Raw genomic sequence first — 20,977 nt, forward strand, 5'->3', positions numbered from 1 at the left:
AGAGAGAGAGAAAGAGAGACAATCTCTCCCTATAACAGATCCCATCACACAGCCACTACTCCTCTTCCCCTGTTTGGGTGAAGATCACAGAATGTCCACATTTGCAACACTCAAGAACTGCAACGGGCTGATTTCTCGTCTATGATCCCTCCGCGGTCCTTGCTCCGCACAGTCCTCGAGCTATGCCCTCTGCCCTTCTGGCTGTGGGTTAACTGGACCTGACCCCTTCCCTCCACTTAGCAATCCGGACTGTACACTCTGAGGATCCTAGTCCTAATTCACTCCTCATCCTCCCGCTCAACGATTATCCCATCCACCACCTTCAACATTCACTCCCTCCACCACCGACGCACAGTAGCAGCAGTGTGTGTACCATCTACAAGATGCACTGCAGCAACTCACCAAGGCTCCTTCGACAGCACCTTCCAAACCCACGACCTCTACCATCTAGAAGGACAAGGGCAGCAGACACATGGGGAACACCCACCACCTGGAAGTTCCCCTCCGAGCCACTCACCATCCTGACTTGTAAATATATCGGCCGTTCCTTCACTGTCGCTGGGTCCAAATCCTGGAACTCCCTCCCTAACAGCGCTGTGGGTGTACCTACATCTCAGGGACCGCAGCGGCTCAAGAAGGCGGCTCACCCACCACCTTCTCAAGGGGGCAATTAGGGACGGGCAATAAATGTTATCCTAGCCAGCAATGCCCGCATCCCATGAATGAATTTTTAAAAATCACACCCTCCCCTTTATTCTGAATTTACCCCCTGGACTGGGCCTGCTGCCTCCTCCTACGACCTTCACCCCAATCCTGCCCGGAATCTGATCTGTCCTTCAATCTCTCGGACCACGCCGTCCTTCCAAGATGGCCGGTTTTCTCCAAAAAGGATTGCCATTTCACCCTAGGTCCACTCCGACATCTCTCGCAGTTAATCCATGGAGGGTTCTGCCTGGGCTCATATGCCGCCTGCGGCAGTGCCTTGAGTGGGAGGTGGTGGGGTGGCAGGGTGAGCGGAGGCCATACGTTCCCCGCTGACCTTGGAGTGGCTCCTCTGGTCCTTTCCCCGCACCCCCTCCCCCTCCTCACCCCCCACCCACAATCGCAATTACACTCCGCCCCCCCCCACCCCACCACCCCTCCCCCCCCCACCCCCATTGCCGGATGGTAGCAACAGCCCCAATCGATGTGGCTGCGACCGAGCTCAACAGGGTTCAGGGCCAACAGCTCCAACCGTACGCACCCCCAACGTGCTTCCCTCGCCACCTCCTTTCTCTGCCAGCAAAGGACAAAGGGGGACCGGAACAACCTCGCACAGGTCTGAACCTCCACGGCCTCCGAGGGCCCAGTTAAGGAAAATCTGGTGAACGTCCGCAATGAATGCAGCAGTTGTGCAAGAGCCTCCAAGGCCGCGGAGGGACGTCTTGCCCACGGTGCCCACCAACGGGAGTCTGAGCTGTTTGGAGGGGACAGGCGCTGGGCTGTAGTCAGACGCATTCCAGGCTGCAGGAAGCGAATCACACATATACAAGACGGGGAGTGTAGAAATCCCAACGTGCAGGTCCCTGAGCGAGAGGATTGTTACGAAAATGAAAAGGACATGTTTTCTCACATCGTGGTGACGGAACGCGGCAAGTGACATCTACAAAGACAGGAAAGAAACCCGCGCAAGGGTTACAGGGGTTCCCTCCCCCCCACCCCGGATTAGGGACACTCTGGGGGAAACCCAGCCCCGGGTTATACTCCCCACCAACCCCCCTCCCTCCCACCCCACCCTCACTCGTTCCTCATTGCATCAGCCGTGTGGCATGGCCCCTCCTTTCTCCTGGCAAGTCCACAGGTCAGCAGCGGGGCATTCTCGCCCCCTCCTAGATGTCCGCTTGCGCCTGAGCGCTGGGCCTCCCCCTGTTTTTAAGGGATTCCGTGCTGGTCGCTTGTCCCCCCGACTCCTCCTGCTCTCCCCCGGCTGAGACGGCGCCGCCCTCTTCGTCCTGAAGGTTCTGGTAGCTTCCATTGCTGACGGGGCCTTTGTTTAAGGGGGCCGTCTCCAAGCAGCTCCCACTCACCGGACCGCTCTCTGCCTTGGCTGAAGCACCCGCTCGGACTTTACACCGGCTCCTCAACCTCTCGGAGTAAGAGCGCAGAGCGAAAGCAGCCACCAGCACAGCAAATAGCACAAAGAGGACGCTCACCACTACCAGCTCGCTCCAGTACGTCTTCAGGGCAGGGTTCGTATGAGACTGCAGACCTTGGTTAGCTTCCCATAAGGCAGGATCGGTAATCTGAAGCGAGTAACTCACCAGCAACACCCTGAACTGATTCTCGGTGGCCCAGCACTCCCACAGGCCCTGGTGCTCAGCAGTGACCACAAAGCTGAGGCCGCTGGGCTGGGGGATCAAACCCGATGTCAGCGGCTCTGCCCCTTTGTGGGTCCAGCTCTTTCGTGCCAGGTTCGAGTTGGCTTGGCAGCGCAGGTTGACGAGGGAGTTGGCCCGCACCTTCTCCACAAGGGGGGCTGAGGGATCTATGAAATAAATGAACGGGGTGAACGGAAAAGGTAAAATCAACCGCATGCCAAGCCTGTCATGACCAGCCAGAACGCATTATCTTATGATCCACCTCTGACTCCCAGCGGGCACTGGGCACCCGGCAGAACGTCTCTCCAGGACCTGTCTCCAAACTCGTGCGCTGAGTTGCCAAAGGTACATCCAAGTAAGAGGAGGCCATTCAGCCCCTCGAGCCTGTTTTGCCGTTCAATGAGGTCATGGCTCGCCTGTGACCTAACTCCGCATACCCGTCTTTTCTCCTTGATACCTTTGGTTAACAGAAATCTATCAAACTCCATCGATCATCAGTTTCTGTTTGTGAGAGAGTTCTGAACCTCTCCCACCCTGTGTGTGTCAAAGTGTTTCCTAATTTTACTCCTGACTTGACTGGCTCTAAAGTTTAGACTCTGCCCCCTAGTTCTGGACTCCCCAAGACAGGAAAATAGTTCCTCTCAATCTACCCTATCAGTTCCTCTTATATCTTGAAACCTTTCATCAACTCACCTCTTAATGTTATAAATGCCAGGGAATACTAGCCTACTTTCCGTAATCTCTCCTGGTAATTTAACCCTTGGAGTCCAGGTACCATTCAGCATGCTGACTAGCTGTGAAAACAGCACAGCCCAACCTAGTCCTGACCCGAGGTTGACAGGGAAACTTTCAAGGGGCAGTGAGTAGGCAGCAATGAGGACAGGGACCTCAGGCTGATATTACACACACAGACACAGGGACTCACAGACACACACACACAGACACACACACACAGACACACACACACAGACACACACACACAGACACACACACATAGACACACATACACAGGGACTCACAGACACACACACACACACACACACACACACACACACACACACACAGACACAGGGACTCACAGACACACACACACAGACACACACACACAGGGACTCACAGACACACACACACAGACACACACACACAGACACACACACATAGACACACATACACAGGGACTCACAGACACACACACACAGACACACACACACAGGGACTCACAGACACACACACACAGACACACACACACAGGAACTCACAGACACACACACACACACATACACACACACACACACACACGGACTCACAGACACACAGACACATACACACACATACACAGGGACTCACAGGCACACACACAGACACATACACACACATACACAGGGACTCACAGACACACACAAACACACACACACACAGAGACTCACAGACACATACACACACATACACAGGGACTCACAAACACACACAAACACACACACACACACACAGGGACTCACAGACACACAGACACATACACACACATACACAGGGACTCACAGACACACACACACACACACACACACACACAGACACACATACATACAGACACACACACACACACAAAAACTCACACAGATACACACAGAGAGATACACACACATGCACACACAAAGATGCAAATGTACCCACAGACACATACACACACATAGAAACAGACAGATACATATGCGCAGATGCACAAGCATAGATACACAGACACATACAAACACAGAGATACACACACACGCGCAGACACACACATACATAAATGTACACACACACAGACACACACACATGCATAGACACACAGAGACATACACAGGGACACACACACACACACACACACACACACACAGATACACAGGCACACTGTCATGAAGAGATATAGTTATTGGAAATTATTTTTAAATTGGAATTTGGTCTGTGTCTGTGTGTGACTTAATTGGATTAAAGACAGCTAGTCTGGGTGTTTTGATGTATAGTTGTTTGAGATGTTAATTATACAAAAGGAAGGTAAAAGGTAAAGTATATTTGTATTTGTTGAATAAACCATTCAAAAGAAGGGAGTAAAATCTTGCACCTAGCTGGGAGCCGCCAAACAATGTGTTTATTTTTTCTGCTTACTAATAATATCAGTGCTTTGAAAGGGGTTTTATTGTTAGAAGAGCTGAAGTTCAAAAGACCTAGTGATACAATGGAAAACGTACATTCAAAGGGAAAGCTAGGTATATAAAGAAAGGAGTTTGTGTGTGTAAAGTAGATGCATTTAAGACCTAAGCAGCCTGTACACCTCCAACCAACTTGCAAAGGAACCTCATTTGGAATTTGTAAGGTCAAATGTACTTTGCCTGGTGTCTATTTAAAGTCTATGGGTTACTGTTGTTGCCTTAGTGGAGATTTACCTGGGGGTGATTAATTTGGGGATTTGTTAAAAGTTACTATAGTAGTAATTTGTAGCCATGTATGTGTGTTTAATTTGTTGTTAAATTAACAAATGTTTAATTTAATTTTATATAAAGACCATGAAACTCAGTGGTCTTATTCCTACTGCATTCAAAGTCTGCATCTTGAAATTACAAATTGCAAAAATGGGTTATGTCAGTTGTTTCAAGATTCCCTCTGGGATTTGAACAACTCAGCCCTTACCATTGGCTGTGTCATAATACACACACAGAGATTCACACACACATAGAGATACACGCACACACATAGACACGTAAACACGGAGCCACACAACCACAGAGACACACACACACAGAAACACACAAACACACACAGAAGCACATACAGACAGACACAAACACTGACACACACATGCATAGACACACACACACACACACACACACACACACAGGCATAGACACACACACACACACACACACACACACACAGGCAGAGACACATACACACAGACACTGATTCAGGTTTCCTTGTCTGGGGCCTGTCTCTTTAACATGAATTAGTGGTTGAACAAACCTTTCTGGGTTTCCTTTGGTGCCTGCATTCTTGGCTGTGGCCGGGGTGAGCAAGCTAAGGCTGCATTTGCGTTCTCGATGTCCTGAACCCAGTTGCGCCTTCAAAAAAAAAAAAATAATTTCACATGGAGTGTGTCTGAAATATTGGCTTACAAAGTGTTCATGCAGAGGGATAGAGGCGAAGTGAGGTAAGAGATAGACAGAGAAAGAGGTACACTAGCATATTCACTCAAGCACAGAGTGAAAGATTGACAGGGAGAGAGGTGGAGATGATGGACAGAGTGAGGGACAAGACAGATGGAGAGAGAGAACAAAAAAAGGGAGACACACTGGCCAAGAGTAGCTCTGAGAGAGAAAAGGAGAGAAAGACATGGAGCGGTGAGCCAGAGTAACTGTTGAAAGAGTTAGGCCATTATAGGAAGGATGCGATTGCACTGGAGAGGGTGCAGAGGAGATTTAACAGGAGGCTGCCTGAGCTGGAGGGTCTGAGCTATGAGGAAAGATTGGATAGGCTGGGGTTGTTTCCCTTGGAGCAGCGACGGTTGAGAGGGGACCTGAGAGAGGTGTATAAGATAATGAGGGGCATAGATAGGGTAGATAGGAAGGCACTTTATCCATTTGTAGAAGGATCAATAACCAGTTAAGAGGTAGAAAGATAAGAGGGGAGTTGAGAAACTTTTTCACTCAGGGGGTGGAGGGAGACTGCACTCAGGGGGTGGAGGGAGACTGCACTCAGGGGGTGGAGGGAGACTGCACTCAGGGGGTGGAGGGAGACTGCACTCAGGGGGTGGAGGGAGACTGCACTCAGGGGGTGGAGGGAGACTGGAACTCACTGCCTGAAAGGGTGGTTGAGTCAGAAGCTCTGGTAATATTTAAGAAGTATTTAGATATTCACTTGCGTTGCCATTGCCTCCAGGGTATGGGCCACTGGAAAATGGGATTAGTGTAGTCAGTTCTACATTGACCAGCATGGACACGATGGGCCGAAAGGCCTCCTTCTGTGCTACAAACGTCTATGAGTCTATGAGCATGTGGCACAGAGCAATAAATACTATAATTCCTGGCCAGGCATCTGTGACACATTTCACCCAGAGGACAGTCCGATCACGGACTAGGTGACGCGGAGACACAGGACACAAACCCAGCCTCAGGCTGACAGCCAGCACAACTCAGACCTCCAGCATCACCCTGGCGTGATCGGCGAGAGAGATTGGGCCAGGGATAGAGTGAGTCATAACACGTGGGCCAGGTGTCAGGTGTCAGGGCTGCTATTCACCACCGGTGGTATACTCACATCTCTGGTTGGTTTCTTGTCTCCTTGCAGACCCTGTCATCTCTGTCCCAGGCGCAGTAGGGGTCTCTGGATAACACACAGTCCCCACAGCTTAGGTAAGCAGTACAGTTCGAGAGAGGCACCTGCAGTACCCCTATCGATGATCCGATGTACAGAACCCCCTATCGTAAAACAAAAAGCACAGAGGGTTTGCCACAGTGTTTGGAGTGAGTTCCAGCAACAGGGACTCATGAGCAACATCCAAATAGTCCTAGAGTAGGTACCCCCTGTTATCCAGTTTCCACAACTGCATTAATTAGAATGCCGTGCTAATCTGCACCACTAGTTTTGCCAGAATACAGCTTCCACGACCCTGTCCCCATCAAACACTCCCAGGACAGGTACAGCACGGGGTTAGATACAGAGTAAAGCTCCCCCTACACTGTCCCCATCAAAAACTCACAGGACCGGGACAGCACGGGGTTAGATACAGAACAAAGCTCCCTCTACACTGTCCCCATCAAACACTCCCAGGACAGGTGCAACATTTGGGGGTGAGGTTCATTCTGGGGTTTAAAGAGTAAAGTGTAGATGGTTAAATGCCCTGATACTAGAGAGTGCCAGGGTAGCGCAGTGGAACTGTGAGAGTAATTGGTACCAGATGACGCCAGTTACTATCTGACTGCTCGATGGCTGGAGCCAAAGTCAAGGCAACATCACGTTCATACACGTGTTCACCTGCCAGCTGGGGACACAGGACAGCACACCCCCCCTTCCCTAGCCCAGGGTGGGGTGAACAGTATCCCCCCTTCCCTAGCCCAGGGTGGGGTGAACAGTATCCCCCCTTCCCTAGCCCAGGGTGGGGTGAACAGTATCCCCCCTTCCCTAGCCCAGGGTGGGGTGAACAGTCCCCCCTTCCCTAGCCCAGGGTGGGGTGAACGGCCCCCCCTTCCCTAGCCCAGGGTGGGGTGAACAGTCCCCCCTTCCCTAGCCCAGGGTGGGGTGAACGGCCCCCCCTTCCCTAGCCCAGAATGGCAGAGGTGAAGATTCGCGCCCAGCCTTATCAATGGGCCAGTGGCTCCAGCTGTCTCACTCTTCAGGGCCCACAAGTGAAGAGGTGCACGCAGAGGGAGCTGGGCTGCTAACCTTTTCAGGAGAGAGGACGAGGCTGTGCACAGACTGTGGAGTTGAGAAGAGTTGAAGCTCCTCGATGATGTAAGAGGTACCATTCACACACAGGGCTTTGTGCAGGAAACCACGGGCTGGGGAAGGAAAAGGAGCAAACAGAAATATGCAGAGCAATGAAGAGAATTCCTTTCCTTTTCTTCCCATCCCCATATCCCCATACCCATACCCATATCCCCAAATCCATACCCATACCCATATCCCCATATCCCCATATCTATACCCATATCCCCATATCCCCATATCCATACCCATATCCCCATATCCCCATACCCATATCCCAATACCCAAACCCATATCCCCATACCCAAACCCATATCCCCATACCCATATCCCCATATCCCCATATCCATACCCATATCCCCATATCCATACCCATACCCATATCCCCATATCCCCATTCCCATACCCATATCCCCATATCCATACCCATACCCATATCCCCATATCCATACCTATATCCGCATATCCCCATACCCATACCCATATTCCCATATCCCCATATCCATACCCATATCCCCATATCTCCATACCCATACCCATATCCCCATATCCCCATACCCATATCCCCATACCCAAACCCATATTACCATATCCCCATGCCCATACCCATATCCCCATATCCCGATATCCATACCCATATCCCCATATCCATACCCATACCCATATCCCCATACCCATATCTCCATATTCCCATACCCATATCCCCATCCCCATATCCATATGCATACCCATATCCCCATAGCCCAATACCCATACCCATATCCCCATATCCCAATACCCATACCCATATCCCCATATCCCAATACCAATACCCAAATCCCCATATCCCCATACCCATATCCCCATAACCCCATACCGATACCCATACCCATATCCCCATTCATGTCTCAACCAACCCATGGGAACTCGCACCTGCCAGAGACTTAGCAGAATGAATGTCACAATTGAGCCGGGCACCCTGTGTAGAAGGAGCTTTACTCTGTATCTAACCCTGTGCCATACCTGCCCTGGGAGTGTTTGATGGGGACAGTGCAGAGGGAGATTTACTCTGTATCTAACTCCGTGCTGTACCTGTCCTGGGAGTGTTTGATGGGGACTGTGCAGAGGGAGCTTTACTCTGTATCTAACCCTGTGCTGTACCTGTCCTGGGAGTGTTTGATGGGGACAGTGTAGAGGGAGCTTTACTCTGTATCTAACCCCGTGCTGTACCTGTCCTGGGAGTGTTTGATGGGGACAGTGTAGAGGGAGCTTTACTCTGTATCTAACCCTGTGCTGTACCTGTCCTGAGAGTGTTTGATGGGGACACTGTAGAGGGAGCTTTACTCAGTATCTAACCCCGTGCTGTACCTGTCCTGGGAGTGTTTGATGAGGACGGTGTAGAGGGAGTTTTACTCTGTATCTAACCCCGTGCTGTACCTGTCCTGGGAGGGTTTGATTGCTGGTATACATTCATTGGTATAACATCCTATTTCGATGCTCACAGGAGAAGTAAAGGCAATAGTTCCACTGATTTTATTTGCCGTCTCAGGCAACAATGTTTGAAATGCAGGTCCCTTTAAGAGTAAAGCCAAGCTTCTGGATGAACTGAGAGCAGGTTATGCTCATTGAAGATTCTCCCCTCTGCTATGAGGGACTTTCTGCTTTTTAACAGGGAAACAATCCTTACATCAGTGGTAGGGAAATTATTGGAGAAGATTCTTCGTGACAGGATTTAATACCATTTGGAAGCAAATGGGCGTATTAGTGAGAGGCAACATGGTTTTGTAAAGGGGAGATTGTGTCTCACTAACTTGACCAAGTTTTTCGAGGAAGTGACAAAGATGATCGATGATGGGTGGGCAGTGGATGTTATATACATGGATTTCAGTAAGGCCTTTGACAAGGTCCCCCATGGCAGACTGGTACAGAAGGTAGAGTCGCACGGGATCAGAGGTGAGCTGGCTGGATGGATACACAATTGGTTTGGTCATAGAAGACAGAGGGTAGCAGTGGAAGGGTGCTTTTCTGAATGGAGAGCTGTGACTAGTGGTGTTGCGCAGGGTTCAGTGCTGGGACCTTTGCTGTTTGTAGTATACATAAATGATTTGGAGGAAAATGTAACTGGGCTAATTAGCAAGTTTGCAGATGACACTAAGGTTGGAGGAGCTGCAGATAGTGAAGAGGATTGTCAAAGGATACAACGGGATATAGATCAGTTGGAGACTTGGGCGGAGAAATGGCAGATGGAGTTTAATCCAGACAAATGCGAGGTAATGCATTTTGGAAGGTCTAATACAGGCAGGAATTATACAGTAAATGACAGAACCCTTAAGTGCATCAACGGGCAGAGGGATCTGGGTGTACAGGTCCACAGGTCACTGAAAGTGGCAACGCAGGTGGGTAAGGTAGTTAGGAAGGCATATAGCATGCTTGCCTTCATTGGCAGGGGTATTGAGTATAAAAGCTGGGAAGTCATGCTGCAGCTGTATAAAACCTTGGTTAGGCCACACTTGGAATATTGCATGCAATTCTGGTCGCCACATTACCAGAAGGATATGGAGGCATTGGAGAGGGTACAGAGGAGGTTTACCAGGATGCTGCCTGGTCTGGAGGTTATTAGCTATGAGGAGAGGTTGGAGAAACTCGGATTGTTCTCACTAGAGCGACGGAGATTGAGGGCGACTTGATAGAAGTTTACAAAATTACGAGTGGCATGGACAGAGTAGATAGTCAGAAGCTTTTTCCCAGGGTGGAAGAGTCAATTACTAGGGGACATAGATTTAATGTGAGAAGAGAAAACTATAGAGGAGATGTGCGGGGCAAGTTTTTTACGCAGAGGGTAGTGAATGTCTGGAATTTGCTGCCAGAGGAGGTGGTGGAAGCAGGTACGATAGTGTTGTTTAAGAGGCAGCTTGACAAATACATGAATAGGATGGGAATAGAGGGGTACGGACCCCGGAAGTGCAAAATGTTTTAGTTGACGGGCAATACAATCGGCGCAGGCTTGGAGGGCCGAAGGGCCTGTTCCTGCGCTGTACTTTTCTTTGTTCTTTGTTCTTTGTTCAGAAGGAAAGAGTGGTATTTGTAATGAACTATAGTTTAATAATAAAACAGTTATGATTCACAGAATGTGCTACCTGATTTGGTAAATGGTTACCCACCCATTAGACATCAGGTATATGTGCCTGCCTGTGATCAGGAACATCAGGTATATGTGCCTACCTGTGATCAGGCACATCAGGTATATGTGCCTACCTGTGATCAGGAACATCAGGTATATGTGCCTACCTGTGATCAGGAACATCAGGTATATGTGCCTACCTGTGATCAGGAACATCAGGTATATGTGCCTACCTGTGATCAGGAACATCAGGTATATGTGCCTACCTGTGATCAGGAACATCAGGTATATGTGCCCGCCTGTGATCAGGAACATCAGGTATATGTGCCTACCTGTGATCAGGAACATCAGGTATATGTGCCTACCTGTGATCAGGAACATCAGGTATATGTGCCCGCCTGTGATCAGGAACATCAGGTATATGTGCCTACCTGTGATCAGGAACATCAGGTATAGGTACCTACCTGTGATCAGGAACATGACTCGGTGCTTCATCAAGTTGACTGACAGTACAGAGTCCACTGCTATCTTCAGGTACTTCTCCTTCAGTTTCACCAGCTGTGGTTGGTGTCCCGTGGGATGTACCACGCCATCCATCATGAAACGGTCTTTGACAAGGTTGAGGGTTGAATCCATCCAAGGCTTTGTGTTACACTGCAGAAACCATGGTTAGACAAGCATGAGGTGGGGAAGGATAAAGGGCTGTCACATGCTAAAAGAGAGGTGAGAGGAAATGTAACAGAACTTCTTCCCCTCTGTATCTAACCCCATGCTGTACCTGCCCTGGGAGTGTTTGATGAAGACAGTGTAGAGGGAGCTTTACTCTGTATCTAACCCCGTGCTGTACCTGTCCTGGGAGTGTTTGATGGGGACAGTGTAGGGGAAGCTTTACTCTGTATCTAACCCGTGCTGTACCTGTCCTGGGAGTGTTTGATGGGGACAGTGTAGAGGGAGATTTACTCTGTATCTAACTCTGTGCTGTACCTGTCCTGGGAGTGTTTGATGGGGACAGTGTAGAGGGAGCATTACTCTGTATCTAACCCCGTGCTGTACCTGTCCTGGGAGTGTTTGATGGGGACAGTGTAGAGGGAGCTTTACTCTGTATCTAACCCCGTGCTGTACTTGTCCTGGGAGTGTTTGATGGGCTCAGCGTAGAGGGTGCTTTGCTCTATATCTAACTCTGCTGTACCTGTCCTGGGAGTGTTTGATGGGGACACTGTAGAGGGAGATTTACTCTGTAACTAACTCCGTGCTGTACCTGTCCTGGGAGTGTTTGATGGGGTCAGAGTAGAGGGAGCTTTACTCTGCATCTAACCCTGTGCTGTCCCTGTCCTGGGAGTGTTTGATGGGGACAGTGTAAAGGAAGCTTTACTCTGTTTCTATTCCCATGCTGTACCTGTCCTGGAAGCGTTTGATGTGGACAATGTAGAGGGAGCTTTACTTTGTATATAACCCTGTGCTCTACCTGTCCTGGGAATGTTTGATGGGGACAGGGTAGGGGGAGCTTTACTCTGTATCTAACCCGTGCTGTACCTGTCCTGGGAGTGTTTGATGGGGACAGTGTAGAGGGAGATTTACTCTGTATCTAACTCTGTGCTGTACCTGTCCTGGGAGTGTTTGATGGGGACAGTGTAGGGGAAGCTTTACTCTGTATCTAACCCGTGCTGTACCTGTCCTGGGAGTGTTTGATGGGGACAGTGTAGAGGGAGATTTACTCTGTATCTAACTCTGTGCTGTACCTGTCCTGGGAGTGTTTGATGGGGACAGTGTAGAGGGAGCATTACTCTGTATCTAACCCCGTGCTGTACCTGTCCTGGGAGTGTTTGATGGGGACAGTGTAGAGGGAGCTTTACTCTGTATCTAACCCCGTGCTGTTCCTGTCCTGGGAGTGTTTGATGGGGACAGTGTAGAGGGAGTTTTACTCTGTATCTAACCCCGTGCTGTTCCTGTCCTGGGAGTGTTTGATGGGGACCGTGTAGAGGGAGCTTTACTCTATATCTAACTCCGTGCTGTTCCTGTCCTGGGAGTTTTCCTGCCACTTCTCTTCTAAGGTTATTTTCCTATACTTCACCTAAGTGGTCATTCTTTATCCACGAGCTGGATACAAAGTGGTGACTGGCCTGTTGACTATCAGAGTATCATAGGACATTTCTACACCTGACGACAGTGTCCAGTGTCAGCCACTTTGCAGTGATCAGGACAAGGAGCCTTGGCTGATTCTTTCCTCTCTTGCCAAACACCTTTGAAGTCAAGCATGCTGCCATCTACCCCTCTCGCTCTCCAGTTACACATCTAAGGGGTAGATTATTGACTGGGCCCATTGCCGAGCCCAGCTGGCACTGTGAAGGGAGCATGCTTTTGGACTAAAGGGGACCTTGGACCATTTCTGGGGAGGGCTGGTGCCAGGGCAGTCGTGTTGAGTGGCAGGACTGCAGAGCTAGTGGAGGACCAAGATGGTGCACTCCTGCAACCCACATTCAGTCCCTGGTTAAGAGCGTCACCATTTCTGGGCCAGCGATACCTAATATGTGGCAGTGACTCTTTATAACTCAGCAGGCCACCCCACTGCTAAACTGGTAATGACCTTTTACATCTGCAACATGGGTACAATGCATACCAATTTCTACCTCTATGTACAAAGGGGTTGAGTCTGTCACACTCCAGGCATAAAGTAGAAAGAAATATGAATATAGAGATGATGGAATGGTCTGGTCCTGGGACCAGGAATTTATAAGCTTCCGCCCACCTACAGAGTCCCCAGCCCAGGAGCAAATAGCTTCTAATTGATCTCAGAACCCCCTTATTTACAGCAGTTGGAATTTGTACAGGTGACGCAACAGATCAGATTAAACAGTGCAGCGCTAGCCAGTACATTATGTACTTTATGAAGTAATGAAGCCTCAAGATATTGTGATTCTAACTGCAATTTGAGGTCAATGCCTTATTATCTTTTCGAAAAGATGAGTCCATTTATTGAAAGGAAACACAACTCACAGAGCCAGGCCTCATGTCCAAACCATCAGCCGAAAATGACGACCACGTCTGTGTTTCTCTGTTCAGCAACTTGTACAGCCCGTTGAACACCGTTTGAATGTCGTGTAAAGTAAAGGCACAGACTGCCGAGCTGTCAGAGGCACCGCGGAACCTACAAAGTGAGGATAGGCATGGATAATACTGAGAGCTCGAAATTAGAAGGGACGTTTGGGGAATTATTTCAACGAAAGGGTAATTGCGTTGTGCAATCAGTTGTCAGGGAAGGCTATTTAACACATTGCATAAATGGAGACTGTTTGCTGCGTTTCTTGTCCTGCTCTCTGTAATTATTTTGATATTTCCTTCTGCTTTTTGTTTCTACATTTATCCCCATCTCCAGATACTGGTCAACTTCTCCTTGTTCCACTGTCTTCTGAAATGTTTTAGTCGTGATCATTATGATAAATGCTCCTCGAGGCGAACGTTGGGTGTCAGGTTTAAGTGGTGCTGTATGATGAATGGTGGGTGTTACTGATTGTTGGAAGTTGGGTGTTGTGATCTGTTAAGTAGTGGAAGCTGTTAGATAATATTGTGCGACGGATATGGTCGGGTGGTGGATAATGCCGGGCGGTGGATAATGCTGGGTGGTGAATATTGTTGAGTGGTGGATATTGACAGCGATGGATATTGTCAGGCGGTGGATATTGACGGCGATGGATATTATCGGGTAATGGATATTGTCAGGCGGTGGATATTGACGGCGATAGATATTGTCGGGTCATGGATATTGTCAGGCGGTGGATATTGACAGCGATGGATATTGTTGGGCAATGGATATTGTCGGGCGGTGGATAATGCCGAGTGGTGGATATTGTCAGGCAGTGGATATTGACAGCAATGGATATGGTTGGGCGGTGGATATGGTCGGGCGGTGGATATTGACGGCAATGGATATGGTTGGGCGGTGGATAATGCCGGGTGGTGGATATTGTCGGGCAGTGGATATTGACGGCAATGGATATTGTTGGGCGATGGATATTGTTGGGCGAAGGATATTGTTGGGCGGTGGATATTAACGGCGATGGATATTGTTGGGCAATGGATATTGTCGGGCGGTGGATATGGTCGGGCGGTGGATATTGACGGCAATGGATATGGTCGGGCGATGGATATGGTCGGGCGGTGGATATGGTCGGGCAGTGGATAATGCCGGGTGGTGGATATTGTCGGGCAGTGTATATTGACGGCAATGGATATTATTGGGTGATGGATATTGTTGGGCGGTGGATATTGACGGCGATGGATATTGTCGGGCGATGGATATGGTCCGGCGGTGGATATTATTGGCTGTTGGATGATTTTGGGTGTTGGACTATTTTGGTTGTTGCGTATGTAGGTGTTGAATGTTATCGGTGTTGATGGTTATTAGTTATTGACGTTATTGTAGTTCTTGGTGCGAGACTGAGCGATATATTGACAGGGTCAACATCTATAGGAAATGGGTGTGCTTGCTGAGTTGAGTGGCCTGGCCTTTCTAAAGTAACACAAGGGATCAGCACAAATGCCACACTTACAATGATTCCACTGTGTTTGCCAGATGTAACTAAAAATAAAACATAATTACAAAGGAAATTAAGTCTGTAATGAATGAACTAATTAAAGTATTGCTTCTCCAGTTGGAGATTAGCAGGCTTTCACTAATAATTTCAGAAACCCAAGATCTGGGAACCAACATAGAACTCCTTGGAACAGAGGAGGCTGAGGGGAGATTTGTTTGAGAGGTACAAAATCTTGAGGGGGGGGCGCCTGGATAGAGTGGATGGGAAGGGTCTGCTTACCTTAGCAGAGAGGTCAATGACTAGGGGGCATAGATTTAAAGTAATCAGTAGAAAGATTAGAGGGGGGACGAGGAAAGGTTTTTATTCATTCAGAAGGTTGTGGGGCTGTGGAACTCACTGCCTGAAAGGGCAGTAGAAGCAGAAACCCTCAACTCATTTAAAAGGTGCCTGGATATGTACCTCAAGTGCTGGAACCTGCAGGGGTACAGACCAGGTGCTGGAAAGCGGGATTAGGTCGGGTGATCGTTTTTTTCCAGCCAGCACGGACACGATGGGCCGAATGGCCTCTTCCTGTGCCACAAACTTTCTATGATTCTACGTAACGGTGGGCACACAACGCCTAACACATAACACACGACACCCACTAACATCTGCCAGACACACCTCAGCCAATGACGCCCAACATTTAACACATCCAAACCATACAACCGAGCCCACTCAACACCAGCCAGGCTCCAACGTAAAGGTTGATTCGATCTGTTTCTTACCACTGTGAGCCAAAGACTCCGTAGAACACTGACCCCTCCTCATCCTTAGAAACAAACATGTCCTGAAGTACGTTGAATGGGAATTGGTCCTCGGGGAGATAACACAGCAGCTGAGCCTTGAGGAAGGTAGTCCACCGTTTTTGTAACACCCGCTCTCCACCATTATCACTCTGGGCAAGAAGCCAATCTCGGTTAGTTTGCACTGGGTTAAAAATGCCTCGAAACCTTATACATTGCTATGCTCCACTTTGGCTTCCCTAGTCTTTCATCCTCGCTCTCTATCTCATGCACCATGTTCCCTTTCTCTCTTCCAGCTCCTTTATAGCATGGCGTGAAAGCTACAGGTCTGTTTTCTGTAAGACTGGGAAACGCTGCACAGCACTAGCCATCCTCAATCTCTCAGCCATGCTCAAGTAAGCTTGGCTGGGGCTGTATTCAGCCATATGGAGGAAACAGTTGAGTTGACGTTGTGCTTAGCTCAGGCACCCGTTGAACCCTGTACTTTCTTAAATTCATTCACGGAATGTGGGCTTCGCTGGGCTGGGCCCAGCATTTATTGCCCCTCCCTAATTGCCCCCTTGAGAAGGTGGTGGGTGAGCCGCCTTCTTGAGCCGCTGCAGTCCCTGTGGTGCAGGTCCACCCACCGTGCTGTTAGGGAGGGAGTTCCAGGATTTTGTCCCTGTGGTGTAGGTACACCCACTGTGCTGTTAGGGAGGGAGTTCCAGGATTTTGTCCCTGTGGTGTAGGTACACCCACTGTGCTGTTAGGGAGGGAGTTCCAGGATTTTGTCCCTGTGGTGTAGGTACACCCACTGTGCTGTTAGGGAGGGAGTTCCAGGATTTTGTCCCTGTGGTGTAGGTACACCCACTGTGCTGTTAGGGAGGGAGTTCCAGGATTTTGTCCCTGTGGTGTAGGTACACCCACTGTGCTGTTAGGGAGGGAGTTCCAGGATTTTGTCCCTGTGGTGTAGGTACACCCACCGTGCTGTTAGGGAGGGAGTTCCAGGATTTTGTCCCTGTGGTGTAGGTACACCCACCGTGCTGTTAGGGAGGGAGTTCCAGGATTTTGTCCCTGTGGTGTAGGTACACCCACCGTGCTGTTAGGGAGGGAGTTCCAGGACTTTGACCCGGCGACAGTGAAGGAACGGCCGATATATTTCCAAGTCAGGATGGTGAGTGTTGCCCTAAGGGGTGGCCCTGGACGGTAGTGTGATAAGTATTAGCAGGGCAACCAGGAGTGAGCTGCCTCTAAACGAAAATTCTGCACAGGCAAGGCATTTTTTTACAATGGGTACACCTTTGACTGAGCTGACACCACGCTTGGCCTAATGGACACAAACATTTCTGTCAAAGGGTTTTCCTTTACGTCTACCCACGGGGAGTCGTGGGCTTTGCCAGGTTCAGAGGCGATGCCGTTCCTGCGAGTCCCCCTCACCTTGCACACTCGCGCCACCAGAGACAGACTCATCTTCTGCAGAAGGTCCGAATTCTGTCTGCTTTCTGTGAAAAAGAAGTAGATTTTGTCTCCCTCGCTCTCCTGGATGAACGCGGAGCCCACAAACGTCGGATCTGAAGGGAGAGATTGTTGGGAGGTCACTGTCAGGGGGATGGCAACTTTCATCTCTTTTGATACAATCTGTCCTGAGAACACTCTCGGCCGGAAGGCTCTGCAAGGGTGCTGATTCCCAGGGACTGCAGCACATCCCCAAGAGTTAGAGTCCCAGGAGCCATGAGTTGCTCCCCACTGGACAAAGCTTAGATATAATGACCCGGAAACGTGTCAGTGCTGCTCCCTCCCTCCCGCTGTTAAACTCTGCTGGAAACCAATCTGCCAGAGATACATTGGAGTAACGCCAGAATTACACTGGAGTTATGCCAGAGTTACACCAGCATTACACTGGAGTTATGCCAGAGTTACACCAGCATTACACTGGAGTTATGCCAGAGTTACACCAGCATTACACTGGAGTTATGCCAGAGTTACACCAACATTACACCGGAGTTATGCCAGAGTTACACCAGCATTACACTGGAGTTATGCCAGAGTTACACCAGCATTACACCAGAGTTATGCCAGAATTACGCAAGCATTACACCAGAGTTATACCAGAGTTAAACCGGCGTTATGCCAGAGTTACACTGCTATTACACCAGAGTTATGCAAGAGATACACAGGCATTACAGCGAAGTTATGGCAGAGTTACACCATAGGGAAAATAATATTAGAGAAATGAAGGTGAGGCTCAAAGACTGCTGTGGGGGGTGTAGGTTCCGGTTCATGGGGCACTGGCACCAGTACTGGGTACGGTGGGGGCTGCACTGTTGTGGTGGTCTACACCTGAACCATGCTGGGGCTGGTGTTCTAGTGAGCCGCATAACTAGGGAAATAGAGAGGGCTTTAAACTGAATAGTGGGGGCAAGGGATTAAATTTGGGAAGATGTGGTAAATCAAAGAATAGAGACAAGGCAAGAGAGAAAGGTATTAATATGGCAAATGATAAATAGACTGTAACTGAAAGGGACAGAGAGTACAAATCTTAAGAGTAAATCAGAAAATAAGGCTAGACATTACAAAAATAATAAAAGGACAAAACTAAAGGCTCTATATCTAAACACATATAGCATTCGAAACAAAAGAGATGAGCTGGTATTGCAAATAGAAATAAGTAAGTACAATCTGATAGCCATTACAGAGGCCTGACTACAGGATGACATATAGATTGGGACCTGAATGTTGAAGGGTGTGTGACATTTAGAAAGGACAGGGGGTTAGGCAAAGATGAAGGCGTGGTTCTGTTAATTAATGATAGCATTATTGCATTAGTGAGGGATGACTTAAGTTCAGGAAACCAGAATGTAGAAGCTGTTTGGGTTGAGATGAGAAATGATAAAGGCAAAAAGTAGGGCTGGTGTACAGGTCCCCTAACAGTAACCACATGATAAGACGGAGTATAAAGGAAGAAACAATGGGAGCTTGACAGAAAGGTGCGGCGATAATCATGGAGGATTTTTAATCTACATATAGATGGGAAAAATCAGATGGGAAAAGGCAGAGAAGATCAGAAAGTCATAGAATGTTTTCGAGATAGTTTCTTAGAACAGCATGCTCCAGAGCCAATTTGGAAGCAGGCTGTACTAGGCCTGGTATTATGCAGTGTGAAAGGGTTAATCGATAACCTGATAGTGAAGGGGCCCCCGAGGTGGCAGTGATTATAATATGACTGAATTTTACATGCACTTTGAGGGAGAGAAAAGAATGGATCCAAGACAGGTGTTTTAAACTTAAAGAAGGGCAATTATTAAGGCATGAAAGCAGATTTAGCTAAAGTGAACTGGCAAATGAGGTTAAGGGGTATATCAATAGAGATACAATGGCAGACTTTTAAAGGGATATTTCACATTACACAGAATAGATACATTCCAGTGAGAAAGAAACATTCCAAGGGGAGGACCCACTATCCATGGTTGGCTAAAGACAGTATCAAACTTAAAGCAAAAGCATATACTGCTAAAAAAAGAGGTGTTGAAGTTTCCATCTTGCACTCATCAGGACACGTCACAAGAATACCAATATAAGACCATAAGACCATAAGACATAGGAGCAGAAATTAGGCCATTCGGCCCATCGAGTCTGCTCCGCCATTCAAGCATGGCTGATAAGTTCCTCAACCCCATTCTCCCTCCTTCTCCCCGTAACCTTTGATCCCCTTACCAATCAAGAACCCATCTATCTCGGTCTTAAATACACTCAATGACCCGGCCTCCACAGCCTTCTGTGGCAATGAATTCCATAGATTCACCACTCTCTGGCTAACGAAGTTTCTCCTCATCTCTGTTCTAAAAGGTCTTCCCTTTACTCTGAGGCTGTGCCCTCGGGTCCTAGTCTCTCCTACTAATGGAAACATCTTCCCCACGTCCACTCTACCCAGGCCTTTCAGTATTCTGTAAGTTTCAATCAGATCCCCCCTCATCCTTCTAAACTCCATCGAGTATAGAACCAGAGTCCTCAAACGTTCCTCATATATTAAACCTTTCATTCCAGGAATCATTCTCGTGAACCTCCTCTGGACCCTCTCCAGGCCAGCACATCCTTCCTGAGATACGGGGCCCAAAATTGCTCACAATATTCTAAATGTGGCCTTATAAAGCCTCAACAGCACATCCCTGCTTTTATATTCTAGTCCTCTCAAAAGAAATGCCAACATTGCATTTGCCTTCCTAACTACCGACTCAACCTGCAAGTTAATCTTAAGAGCATCCTGGTCTAGGACTCCTAAGTCTCTTTGCACTCCAGATTTCTAAATTCTCTTCCCATTTAGAAAAGTGTCTATGCCTCTATTCTTCCTACCAACATGCATGACCTCACACTTGCCCACATTGTATTCCATCTGCCACTTAAGGGCAAAACAACGATTTATACTGTATGAGAAGAGAGTGCTGATTGGTTGGCAAGTGGACTGTGTTAGAGGCATTGCTGTGGAGAATGCACCAGTGGTGGTGACTGACAATGAACTGCCAAGCATGTTTCCAAAGTTCCCAAAGTTTGAAATTTAAACCAGGCAGCTTGACCCTGATTGGTCAAGGCATTACCCTGAGGAGTGAATCAGTGAGTGGCTGTCACTTTTTTTGTTTAGCTGAAACAAGCGCAATGTGTGTAGAGGGATCTGGGTGTCTTAGTGCGTGATTCGCAAAAGGCTAGTATGTAGGAACAGCAAGTAATTAGGAAAGCTGTCTGCAAAGAACAAGGCCCTGAATATTAATATGT

General features: G+C 48.5%; 1 protein-coding gene across 4 annotated transcripts in view; it reads right to left on the reverse strand.

Moving 5' to 3' along the window:
• Nucleotides 1-1,788: 1,788 nt before the first annotated feature.
• Nucleotides 1,789-20,977, reverse strand: part of LOC121272921 (semaphorin-4B-like) — a 114,932-nt gene continuing 95,743 nt past the window's right edge. For all 4 annotated transcript variants that reach the window (XM_041179786.1, XM_041179783.1, XM_041179787.1 and 1 more), the window contains 8 exons: nucleotides 17,648-17,781; nucleotides 16,214-16,383; nucleotides 13,909-14,059; nucleotides 11,379-11,568; nucleotides 7,773-7,888; nucleotides 6,648-6,808; nucleotides 5,355-5,452; nucleotides 1,789-2,524 (listed from right to left, as the gene is read on the reverse strand). In XM_041179786.1, coding sequence (XP_041035720.1) covers nucleotides 1,869-2,524; nucleotides 5,355-5,452; nucleotides 6,648-6,808; nucleotides 7,773-7,888; nucleotides 11,379-11,568; nucleotides 13,909-14,059; nucleotides 16,214-16,383; nucleotides 17,648-17,781 — 1,676 coding nt within the window. In that variant the 3' untranslated portion in view covers nucleotides 1,789-1,868. The remainder of the gene's footprint in view (nucleotides 2,525-5,354; nucleotides 5,453-6,647; nucleotides 6,809-7,772; nucleotides 7,889-11,378; nucleotides 11,569-13,908; nucleotides 14,060-16,213; nucleotides 16,384-17,647; nucleotides 17,782-20,977) is intronic.

The sequence above is a fragment of the Carcharodon carcharias genome, chromosome 36, assembly GCF_017639515.1.
Source record: "Carcharodon carcharias isolate sCarCar2 chromosome 36, sCarCar2.pri, whole genome shotgun sequence".
Lineage (NCBI taxonomy): Eukaryota > Metazoa > Chordata > Chondrichthyes > Lamniformes > Lamnidae > Carcharodon > Carcharodon carcharias.